Below are 13,402 nucleotides of genomic sequence, written 5' to 3' on the forward strand. Positions count from 1 at the left end.
AAATCAATCCAGCAGCTGCAAGATGATGCAAAGAAGAATAACATAAGACTGACTGGAGTCAAGAAAGAAGCAGGAGAGAGTGCAGATGACATAAAAAAAAAAAAAAAAACACTATTCACAGAAGTGATGGCAGAAAACTTCCCAAGAAGGGGAAAAGAACTTGACATACAGATAAGTGAGGCATGTAGGACTCCAACTAGCTACGATAAAAAAATGAATCTACACCTAGGCATATAATATTCAAGATTCTAGAAAACCATCAGAAGAACAAAATTTTACAAGCAGTTAGAGAAAAGAAACAATTACATACATAGGAAAGCCTGTTAGAATCGCAGCAAACTTCTCCACACAGACCTTCAAGTCATGAAGAGCCTGGGCTGAAATCTTTCAAGCCCTAAAAGAAAACAGCCTCCAAACTAGATCGAAGTACCCTGGAAAACTTTCTTTCAAAATTGATGGGGAAATAAGATATTTTCATGACAAAGAGCACCTGAGGTGCTTCATGAATACCAAAACAGCACTCCAAAATTTTTTAAACAATATCCTAGGAAAAGACAGTGAGACTCACAACCCCAAGAGTAAATGAATAAATCATTCATTTATAAATAAATAATTCATGTAGAATGAGTAAATCAGGCAAGACAAGACATTAAATTCAAAGATTGAGAGTCCAACACAAATAAAAGATCATGACAAGGATAAGCAATAGACATCAGGCATAACGACCAAAATTAATGGTCTCAACTCACCAATCAAAGGTGGCAGGATAGGTCAAGAAGCAAGATCTAACAAGATGCTGCATACAACAAACACACTTAATTCAAAAACAAATTCATACACTGAAAGGTAAAGGGTGGAAAAAAACAGTCCATATGAGAGGAACCCAAGGAAAAGCAGGAGTAGCTATACTACTTGCAGAAAAAAATGGACTTCAAACCAACAAAATTAAGATAGGCAAAGAAGGCCACTACATCCTTGCAAAGGGAAAATCTAAGAGGAAGAGATGACAATCATAAATATATATGCACCAAATACTAGTGACCCAACTATACAAAACAAATACTAAAGGACATGAAAAGACATATATGCACTAATACAATTGTAGTGGGGGACCTCAACACCCCACTGTCACAAATAGATAGATCAACTAGACAAAAAATAAAAATGAAATACTAGAACTCAATTGAACTCTTGAGCAAATGGACTTAACAGATATTTACAGAGTGTTCCACACCACAAAATCAGAATACACATTGTTTTCAGCTGCACTGGGTCATTCTCCAAAATGGACCACATACTTGTTCTTAGAACATGTTGAAATAAGTGCAAAGAAATGGAAGTTATCCCCTATGTATTATTAAATCATACTTTGATGAAATTGGTGATCAATAGCAAAAGAAACCACAAGAATCTCATAAACACATGGAAATTGAATAACACACTACTGAATGACCAATGGGTCACACAGGAAATTAAAGAAGAAATCAGACAGTTTGTACAATTAAGTAACAAACCCAATACAACCTATCAGAATCTATGGGACACAGTGAAAGTGTTATGAGGGAAATTCATAGCAGTGAATACTCATATTAGGAAAAGAGAGCAAGCTGAAATAAACAATCTAATGCTGAAGGTCAAGCTTCTAGACAAAGAACAGGACAAACCCAAAGCTCAGACAAGGGAGGAAATTATAAAAATCAGGGCAGAAATCTGTGCAATGGAGACTTAGAGAATGATACCAAAAAAATCAATGAAGCAAACATTTGTTTCTTCAAAAGAATAAACAAAATTGGAAAACCCTTAGCCAACCTTATCAAAAAAAGGGAAGACCAGACCCAAATCCATGCAATTAGGAAAGAAAAGGGTGAAATTACAATGGACCCAGCAGAAATCCAGAGGATCAGCAATACCTACTTCAAGAAACTATACACCGATAAGATGGAAAATACAGAAGAAATGGACAGATTTCTAGATACATATGAATTACCAAAGTTGGACATAGAAGGCCTAAAAATTCTAAATGACCCAATATAGATGTACAAAATTGAGAAGGTAATTAAAAACTTACCAATGAATACAAGACTCGGTCCTGGAGGCTTCAGTGCTAAATTGTACAAGACACTTAGAGCAGAACTAGTGCCACTACTGCTTAAACTCTTCAGTGAAATTGAAAGGCAAGCAATACTCCCAAATTCATTACTGGAAGCAAGCATCCCCTTGATCCCAAAAGCAGAGAAAGACCCAACAAAGAGAGACATCTATAGGCCGATCTCACTAATGGACATAGATGCAAATATCCTCAATAAGACAGGGGGCAACAGAATATAGAAGACAATCAAGTAAATCACACACCCTGACCAAGTGAGACTCATCCCAGGGGTGTGGGGATGGTTCAATATATGCAAATCAATAAAGATAATTAATATATTAATTATTATATATAATATATTAATACTATATAAATACCGCCAAGGACAAAAACCATCTGATCTTCTCAATATATGCAGAAAAAGCATTAGACAAAATCCAACACCATTCGTGATAAAAAACCCATTGTAAATTGGAAATAGATGGTCTCTCTCTCAACCTGATAAAAACTGTCTATGAAAAACCAACAGCCAATATCACACTAAATGGTCAAATGCTGAAAATCTTCATGCTAAAACCAGAAACAATACAAGAATGTCAACTATCATCACTCCTGTTCAATATAGTTTTGGAAACATTAGCCACAATAGTTAGCCAAGAGAAAGAATGAAATGGAATACAGATAGAAAATGAAGAAAGTAAATGAACATTATTTGCAAATGACATGCTACTCCATATAGAAGATCCCAAAAGCTTCACCAAATGTCTTCTAGACTTAATAACAAAATGCAGTATAGTATCTGGATACAAAGTCAACATACAAAAATCGATCGCCTTCCTATACACAAAGAGCAGACTCACTGAGAGTGGAATGGAAAAAATAACTCCTTTCACAATAGCCTTCAAAAAAAATGAAATACCTAGGAGTCAACCTTACAAAAGAAATCCAAGACCTCTACTCTGAAAATACTATAGCACTCTGAAAGAAAAGATCAAAGAGGATATGAGAAAATGGAAAGACATCCTTTGCTCCTGGGTAGGAAGAACCAACGTAGTGAAAATGACCATACTTCCAAAACTGCTATATAGATCCAATGCAATCCTAATTGAAATTCCAGCAGCATACTTCACAGATCTTGGGAAAACAATCCAAAAATTCATTTGGAACAAGAACTGACCTAGAATAGCAAAAGCAATTCTAGGCAACAAAGACAGGTAGGAGACATCACAATTCCCAACTTGAAATTACACTACAAAGCTACTGTGATAAACTAGCATGGTACTGGCAAAGAAACAGACCTGAGGATCAGTGAAACAGATTACAAGATGCAGAAACACCTCCAGACACACTCAGCCACCTCATCTTTGACAAAGGAGCTAAACACCCTTACTGGAGGAAAGATAGCCTCTTTAATAAATGGTGCTAGAAAAATTGTGTTTCATCTTGTGAAAGATTAAAACTAGACCTATATCTCTCACCATGCACTAAACTAAAACCAAAATGGATTAAAGATCAAAATATTAAAATAGAAACACTAAACAGGATAGAAGGGAGGGTAAGTAGAACTCTTGAAGACACTGGTGTAGCAAAAGATTTCATGGGCAGCACCTGTTGCACATGAACTAGCAGAAAGAATCAACTAGTGAATCTCATCTCATTGCAAAGCTTCTGCACAGCAAGAGAAATCAACAGAGCAAAGAGACAACACAAAATGTGGAGAAAAATTTTTACGAGATGATCCTCAGACAAAGGTCTTCCATCTAGAATCTATAAAGAACTTAAAAAAATCAGACCTTCCAAATTTAAAGACGCAATCCAATAAAGGGCATCTGAAATGAACAGACATTTCTCAGACAAAGAAATAAATCATCAAATGAACATACGAAAAAATGTTCAACTTCACTGGTCATTTGAATGATGCACATGAAAACATGGATGAGGTTCCACCTCACTCCAGAAAGAATGGTTGCTATCATGAAATCTACCAATAACAGTTGCTGGAGGGTTTGTGAGGATAAGGGAGCCCTTCTTTGCTTTTTTTAAAAATTCCTTTATTGGTACATTTTAGGTATACAATACATTTACATTTATCATTGGGTGCTTGTACCTGTACATGATGTATCTTGGTTCTCATTTCTTCCCCATTGCATGCATGCCCTTCACCCCATCCACCCTTCCCTATTTACATAGATTTCATTTCCACTTTTTTTTTCTCATAATTTTTCCTTTCACTTCTTTACTTTCCCGTTCTCCTCCCACCACTCCTACACTCTTGGACCTTTTCCTATTTCAGATTATCAATTATTCATTTTAATCATTTTCATCCTTAATTACACTTTCAATTTGTCACCCTGGGAAACTATTCGGTATTTCCACATGTGTGTCCTATTTATTTCACTTAAGAGTATGGCATCAATATGCATCCATTTAGCTATAAATGTTTCTAGTTTCCCATTCTTTATGGCTGAGTAGCATTCCATTTTACAAAAAAACCCCACATCTTCTTTATCCAGTTTCCAGTTGATGGGCACATGGGCTGGTTCCAAGCTTTAGTTATTACAAACTGTGCCACTATAAACATGTGTTCATGTATATCACTGTGGCATGATTCTTTTAATTCTTTGGGGAAGATACCCAGTGGGGGAATAGCTGGGTCAAATGGGATCTCTTGTCCTAGTTCTTTGAGGTATCCCCATACAGATTTCCACAATGGTTGCACCAGTCTGCACTCCCGCCAACAACGGAGAAGGGTTCCTTTCTCCCCACACCCCCAACAGCATTTGTTATTGGTTGATTTCTTGATAACAGTCATTCTTTCTGGGGTGAGGTGGAATCTCAGTGTTTTTTTCATCTACAACTCTCAAATAACCAGTGATGTTGAACATTTTTTCATACATTTATTTGCTGTTTTTATTCTTTGTCTGAGAAATGTCTGTTCATTTCAGATGCCCATTTTTGAATTGGGTCTTTGAATATGGTGGGTCTGATTTTTTTCATTTCTTTATATATTCTAGATAGTAGTCCTTTGTCTGAGATACACCTGCTAAAAAATTTTTCCCATATGGTAGGTTGTCCCTTAGCTTTGTTGGTGGTTTCTCTTGCAGTGCAGAAGCTTTTTTTTTTTTTTTTTTTTTTTTTTTTTTGGTACTGGGAATCAAACTCAGGTCCTTGTGCTTGAGCAGCAAGCAGCGAAACCACTGAGCTAAATCCCCGGCCCAGTTCAGAAGCTTTTTAATAGGATGAGATCCCAGTTGTTGATCCTTTCTGCTAGTTCCCGTACTAATGAGTTTTTGTTCACAAAGTATTTTCCCATGCCAATGTCTTCAACATTTCTACCTAACTGATCTTCTGGCAAGTTTAGTGTTTCTGTCTTAATATTTAGATCTTTAATCCACTTTTATCTTAGTTTAGTGCATGGCGATAGTTTTGGGTCTAGTTTTAAACTTTGGCAGGTTGAAATCCAGTTTTTCCAGCATCATTTATAAAATAGGCTATCTTTCCTCCAGTGAGGGTGGTTGGCTCCTTTGTCAAAATGAGGTGGCTGATTATATCTGAAGTTGTTTCTACTTCTAATCTATTCAACTGATCCTCAGGTTTGTTTCTTTGCCAGTGTCATGCTATTTTCATCACAGTAGCTTTGTAGTATAGTTTCAAGTTGGGGATTGTGAAAGCCCCAGCCATGTCTGTGTTACCTAGAATGGCTTTTGCTCTTGTAGGTCTCTTATGGTTTCAAATAAATTTTTGGATTGTTTTCTCCTTCTTTGCTTTTGATGGCTGTGTAGACTAGTGCAAACACTGTGGAAATTTGTGTGCAAATACATCATAAAAACCCCCCATGATTAGAGGTCCCATGTTACCCAGATATTTCCCTGCTGAGTACCTTTCTCAAAGAATTAAAAGAATCATACCACAGCGATATATATGCACACATGTTGATACAAGCACAGTTTTAATAGCTAAAACTTGGAAACTGTCCTATTGCCCATCAAATGGATTCTTGATAAAGAAAATGTGGTTTTCAAAATAAAACGGAGTACTACTTAGCCATAAAGAATGAGAAATCGGAGGGACCATGGATTTGGCTCAGTGGTTCTGCCACCTGCCCCACAAGCACAAGATCCCGAGTTCGATCTGCAGTACCAAAAAAAAAAAAGAATGCGAAATTAGAGACATTGATAGCTAAAAGTATTCACATGGAGTCCACGCTCTTAAGTGAAATAAATAGGTCCACACATGTAAATATGGAAGAGTTACTCTAGTTGGAGAAACTGAAAGTTTAATGAGGATAAAAATATGCATTAGATAATGTGCAATAGGAAGAAAATGTCCAAAGGGGAAGTGGGAGGTGTAAGGGAAAGGGAAGAAGGAAAAGGAATAAATATGAGAAAAGGAAAAACTGGAAACAAAGTTTTTGTAAATAGGGAGGGATAAAGTGTTTGAACGGAGTGCAGTGGAATGGGAAAACAATAAGAACCAAGGATATATATTGAAAAGGTACAAACTACCAACAATGTATGTCAATATATTGTATAACTAAAATTGTCAATAAAATTAAAGAAATAAGATAAAATTTTTAAAATGAGTATACCACAGTTCAAATAGTGGTAACATGGTATAATGCTGTACTATCGAGTTTTAGGCTAGAAAGAAATCTTTCATTGTTGCCTTTCTTTGCACTTGAGATTCTTTCAATATAATATTTGATCAGTCTGCAGTCATCCCTTCACCATTTACCTTTCAACAGTGGAATTCCACTTATTTTTGCTAGGAATACCGCTGATTCCCTCAACTTAAATATTATGCTGTCATGTTTACAAAATTCTAGTTACTATATCTTCCATCCTGCCTGCACTGTCATCCCCCTGCCTTCCCACACATGTGATCAGATGATTCTTCATATACAGGTGTTAGATTAATTCATATCCCACTCTATGAACATGTATTGGATTGTCATTCCTAACATAATTTTGTAGGGGGAGGGTTCCATAAACAAGAAAACAGGTTAGGGGTCTCCTTAGGGCTTCTAGTTTATCCTGACTGGAAGGAGTTCAAGGTAAACTTTATAGGACAAATTCCAGTTGGAAGTAAGTCAAGGATAGTGTTAGAGAAAGGAAAAAGCACATAAAGAAAGACACCAAATGTCCTTGGACTTGCACCAAGAAACCAGAAAAAGAGTTGACAGGTGGGACACAGAGAGAACACCAAGTGCACAAAGGATGAACCATCCCATAAGGGAATAAAGGTGGGAGAGGGTCTCAGTAAACTGAAGGCAGTATATGCTCACACCTGTACCATATACATATGTATTCGCTCTAGGATCACTATATTATCCAGTCAAGAGAGTCACTATATCCACCACACATTTATAGACCATAATAAACATTCACACTCCCCCTTGCTAACCATGGCCAAGACACTCCCTTGCCAAACAGCTGCCCACCACAAAGACCAGGCTGAAAAAACAGATTAAGGACGAGTAAAGAAACAGACACCAAGAAGTGGAAAAAATGACATTAGAGAGAAGTGCCCCAAATCCAATCTAGTTATGGCAAGTTCTGGCTGTGAGTGGTCCACCCTATAAAAGCTACATGAAACAAAACGGTAAAGGGTCCTCCATTTCTGGAGGACCTCCATTTCTGGAGCCCCAAACCTGATTCTTTCTGATCAGGGTAGTTATCTATCCTCTCCTCTCCCCACTTTCCTCTCTAAAAATGAAGTGTCTTTTCATTTTGAGCCCAGAAATATGAAACAAGCCTGAATTTTAACAAGATCTCTGGGAATAAATGGGCATTGATGTCAGGGAGGCCCACATATAAGTCATCTTCAGTTGAGAAACATGTCTTTGGTTTTCTTACCTACTTCTTCTAACATTTGACTAGTAGGATTTCTCATCAAAATTTCCATCAGAGTGGAGCAGTTTCACATTTATCTAGGTTTGAGAGTAGCTTTCATGCACAGGACTACACTGCTTGGGGTCATTTCCTTCAGAGAAACTAGATCTTTGCCTTAAGGACATCACATATTGACTAGGTCAGAAAGAACGATAGTACTCAAAGTTTTCAGACCAGTACATTTTAGATAAAATCTTCTTTCTGTAAATACAGCATATTTGTCATATTGATGGAAAATATTGAGTGAAAGTCCAATTTAATTGTTCACATGTGAAGCATCTATGATGACTTGAAGCTTATGATTCTGAAGTCTGTAATGCTTAGGACAACTTGAACTTTTCTTTCGTGTCCAAATTCACAGTGCCCAGTAGAATAGCTTTATTTTTCTACTGGGAATTCTCTGGTACTCTTAGGAGAACTTCAAATCTCCAGTCTTTTCATTTCTGGAAAAAGCTCACAGTTGTGTGACTGGTTGACTCTGTTTTCAATGGAAACTGATATAAGCCACATTTTGGGAAAGTGGTAAATGAAACTTCCAAAATGAACCAGTGTCCAAAGAATTGCCCATTGTGTTATTGTTAACCCTGTGTTACGGTATAGTTTTTTGTTTTATGAAGTTTAATACATTTAAAGGATGTCCACAGTCTCTTTTATTATGTAGGTAAGTCCAGAAAATATTTGTTTTAAAATTCTTTGGTTTTAAAGTATCTCCACAATCTCTTTCAATATGTCACTAAGACCAAATGAGATTTATTTTGAAATTCTATGTATAAAAGCCAAAATAGTATTTAAATTGTAATAACTTGGATTGGACATTTAAAATACAAAAATAGCCAGATTAAAAATGAAAAGCTGTATATCATATTCATATTTGAATTTTGAGGTAAAATATGGATAAGCAATAATATTGTGAGATGAATTTGTTCCTTATAATGACTTATATTGCAATCTAGAACTTTAAGCAATTTGAAAATAGGTTTAAATATGCAAGTTTTTACAATTTTCATATAAGAAATATTTCTAGTGATGGTGATAAAATGCGCTGTTTTATTTAGTCAATCATAATGTTCATTTAAAATGTTAAGGTGTCATTTACATTTTGGCATTACTCTTTTATGCAGATCTTGATATATATCTGCAAATATATATATGTTTCTGCAACTTAAACAATCAAGAGTTTTAAAACAGTTTATTTCAAATATTGTAATACAAAAATAAAGAACCTTTTTTTATTCATTAACTATTTTGGCACATTTTAGGTATACAATATGATGACATTCGTCTTTGGGAAATTGTACCTATACATGATATGCCATCATTCTTATTTTTACCAATTCCCCTGCCCTTCCTTCAACCATTTCACCCCTCTGAATTTACAAAGACATTGTTTCCATTTTTTTTCTTATAGTTATTTCCTTTCCTTTCTTTCCTTTCCCCTTCACCTCCCACTTTCCCTTCCCATTCCCCTTTGAACCTTTTCTTCCTATTTCACACTATCTTCTACACAGCAAGAGAAATCACCAACAGTGAAGAGAAAACTCATAATGTGGGAAGAAAAATTTTTACCTTATATATTTGAGCTATTCTAAATGATGCATCCATAGTCAATTAAAAAATAATGCAAAATAGCATTTTCATCTCATATAATAACTATTTTGTTCGTGGTAGTGGTGAGAGTAGCCCAAATCTACTACCTTGGGAAATCATTAGTAAACCTTCTTATTAAGGCTTAAAACTATAGTTCTCACATTGTCCTCCTTTGTTAAGACAATGGTGAATTTAGATGCAGAAAGAACCTTCACAAAATGCTAATATATTTCTGAAAAACACAACTTCTGTCACAAGATTTTACATGAGACCTCTATTTTGTACTCTACATTTATGAGAAAAAAATACTCTGTGCTTTGAATAGAATGGAAAAAACATCTTTTAGTTGATAACTTTTAATGAATTCCAGGATCAAGGAAACATATGCATCCAAATCTCTGAGCCTTCCCTTTATCTCAGTTCCACCTTTCTTTGAAACATCTTCTCTTGGTCTTTGATTTTTCTATTCTCATGTACACATATTTTTGCTATTTTCTATTTGTTTCTCTTCCATTCCCTTGTTTTCTTCCACCTACCTCAATTTCCCTTTCCACTGCTTCTCTCAGAGTGCTCTTTTCCTTTTTTCCTATCTTCTCTCTTTTAAAACTTTATTAAAATGCTCTACAGGAAATATGGGTTACATATGACTACACACAATATGAGAATATCAAATGCTCTTCAGGCACTTAGAGTGCAGTCTTTCATTGTTTTCATCATTATGCTACTTTTTTCCAAAATACCTTCACTTATTATGTGATCTTAAATTTATTACATGATGAAATTGCTCTCAAGAAAGTCACTAAGCTTTTCCGAATTTCTACAATCAAATAATTGTTAATTCCTCATCCTACTAGAGCATTTATTTTGTGTTTGCTACTACACTTTACTTTGTTATTCTTGAGAATCTTCCTTCTCCTCAGGTTCATGTTTTTCCAAACACTTTGATCATCATTTTTTTTAGGATCTCACTTTTGCTTCTCTATTGTTCTGTCCAGTGCTCTAGGTTCCAGTAAGAACTGAGTATCTGAAATGGAAATTTGCTAAAAGTAAAAAGTGCTAGAGAGAGGACAGAGGAATCAGCTGGAAAGATGGGCAGGAGGATAGGAAAGCAAGGCAGCAAATGAACAGCCAAGCTATGGCTCAACACTATCTTCATAAAGATTGATGTCACTGCTGTTGTCGTTCAATACCACAATTCCCACCACCAGTGCTATTTCTGTGGACACAAGTTGCATTTGCTGAAATCTTGATATTATTTCTTCAACTGTCTTTTCTGTATTGTCTCTCTACTTTCCCTGCCTACCCACATTAAAAACCCTACCCATGTGAGTTTTGCTAAATCTAGATGAAGTGCCCTCACTTTGTGTGTGAGAGGTATGGGAACCCAGTTCCTGCCCCTATCACCTGCTCCAGTGTATGGTAGCTGCTTCTTACCAAAAAGATTATGTTAGAAAGGGTTTCAGGTGTGACCTCTTAGAAAATGACATCTGTTTGCATCATAATCTCTATACCAAAACTTTCTCAATATTTTCTCTTTTCCCATCTCTTTCCTTTGTGTGTCCTCACTGACAGATAGGTTACCCATATGTGTGCCTGCAACTATACCAATGACAGCCATATTACTTCCAGTAGTGCTCAGCAGTAGTTTTACATATTTAGTTACATTTCACACAGTATTTGAAGAGATTCTTTCTCTACAAATTTCAGAATGCTCTGTACTTCTCAGTATTATTCTTGATTATCATGTACTGAATCACCACTACTTCACTGATCACCCTTTAATTCCTAAAATATATTCCAGTCTTAAACAGTGTTCATTCTCATAATTACTAAAAGTGTTGAATCATAGATGGAGTAAGCACCACACTCAAGTTTCCATCATCAGAGGAACATTTTAAAAGTACAGATTCTCTTCTCATTTTTGAATTATTTTTAAAAATAATAACTTATAATCTATGTTTTGCACAATAAGCTTGCAAACACAATGGAGATATTGTATATGCTTTGGGAAGTGCTAGAGAATTGCAACTAGACTTGACTTTTATGTTTCCCCCAAAGACAATATGTACACTCTCAAACATTTAATTTAAAGAATATTTTACCATATCATTCCAGATTTTAAAATATCTTAGTGTAAGTCTGCTACTTGGGAAATAGAATTTATGTTTCTTCCCAAGTGATTAAAGTCAGTTTATATTCATGGTCATTCTAATAGCTTTACTCTAGACTCTGCACATGTTCAGGACATAGTTTCTAACCACATTCAATCGGTCTCAATAAAGTGATCAAAAACTTAGAAAGAATCTCATTTCCTGTAAATTTTTTACTTCTGCACATTTATTAAGTGTATTAATTGCAGTTTTTCCCATTTTGTTTTCTCAATATTATTTTCTCCTATTACTGTAGTGTATATTCTGACAAATGCACTTTATAAATATATAAAAGTGATTTTTTTCTCTACTCATATATTTTCAATTTTTGTTGTTTTGAATCATTGTAAATCTTCATTCACAGCCTCTGAATTTCTTTTCAGAAGACCTCCAGTGAGAAAATGGCAATGAAAAATGAAACATTGCTGACTGAGTTTGTCCTCACTGGACTCCCATGTCAAACAGAGTGGCAAATCTTCCTGTTCATCCTGTTCTTAGGAATATACCTCGTTACCATTGTGGGGAACCTGGGTCTGATTACTCTCATCAGGAATGACTCTCACCTTCACATACCCATGTATTTATTCCTTGGGAATTTAGCCTTTGTAGATACTTGGTTATCATCCACTGTGACACCAAAAATGCTGGTGAACTTCTTAAACATGAGTAAGATGATAACCTTCTCTGAATGCATGATACAATTTTTCTCTTTTGCAATCAGTGCAACCACAGAATGTTTTCTGTTGGCAGCAATGGCTTATGATCGCTATGTAGCTATATGCAAACCTTTACTTTACCCAGTGATTATGACCAATAGACTATGTTTCCAGCTATTAGTTTTATCATTTGTAGGTGGCTTTCTTCATGCCTTAATTCATGAAAGTTTTTTATTCAGATTAACCTTCTGTAATTCCAACATAATACATCACTTTTATTGTGATGTCCTACCATTGTTTAAGATTTCTTGTACAGACCCTTCTCTTAATTATCTCCTTGTGTTCATTTTCTCTGGCTCAATACAAGTATTCAGCATTGTTACCATTCTTCTTTCTTATACATTTGTTCTCTTTACAATTTTAAAAAAGAAATCTGAAAAGAGTGCAAGCAAAGCATTGTCCACCTGTGGGGCCCATTTCTTTTCTGTGACTTTATACTATGTCCCCTTTCTCTTTATGTATGTGCATCCAGCATCATCAGAAGAAAATGATCAGGATATGATCTTCTCTCTATTTTACACTGTCATAATCCCTGTGTTAAACCCATTTATCTACAGCCTGAGAAACAAGCAAGTCACGGATTCAGTGAGAAAGGTGTTGAAGAGAAATGCTTAGATCTCATATTAATGTCTACTCTTTTTTCATTAAAATAAACCATTGTGGAAGAAATTATGAGTGTTTTCCATAGTATACATTGTTTTTTTTTAGTTATAGTTCTGTAATGTTTATAATTTATGTACTCTATTATTTTCTTAAAACATTTGCATCCTTTATTCAAAAACATAAATAATTTTCAGGTATTATGTATTATGATATAGCAGAAACAATAAAGGTGAAAATAAGTGACACATGTTACAGCTTGTGTTCTTGCATTATTTATATACTGAGCACTAAAGTGAAGCTCTTTAGAAAGGAATTTGGTGTGATAACTTTAAATAGACAGTAATGGTCTGTAGCTTGGGACTCCTA

The 13,402-nt window shown here is 35.3% G+C and overlaps 1 protein-coding gene across 1 annotated transcript; it reads left to right on the plus strand.

Moving 5' to 3' along the window:
- Window positions 1-12,118: 12,118 nt before the first annotated feature.
- LOC106010510 (olfactory receptor 5H17-like) lies at window positions 12,119-13,048 on the plus strand. The gene has a single exon (XM_013077066.3). The coding sequence runs from the start codon at window positions 12,119-12,121 to the stop codon at window positions 13,046-13,048; it is 930 nt and encodes a 309-aa protein (XP_012932520.2).
- Window positions 13,049-13,402: the final 354 nt, after the last annotated feature.

The sequence above is a fragment of the Heterocephalus glaber genome, unplaced genomic scaffold (genome assembly GCF_053883595.1).
Source record: "Heterocephalus glaber isolate CG9 unplaced genomic scaffold, H.glaber_assembly_v1.0 deba00000122, whole genome shotgun sequence".
NCBI classification, from domain to species: Eukaryota; Metazoa; Chordata; class Mammalia; order Rodentia; family Bathyergidae; genus Heterocephalus; species Heterocephalus glaber.

Excerpts from the sequence above, each read along its gene's own strand:
- LOC106010510 (XM_013077066.3), top strand. The coding sequence starts at position 12,119 with ATGGCAATGAAAAATGAAACATTGCTGACTGAGTTTGTCCTCACTGGA.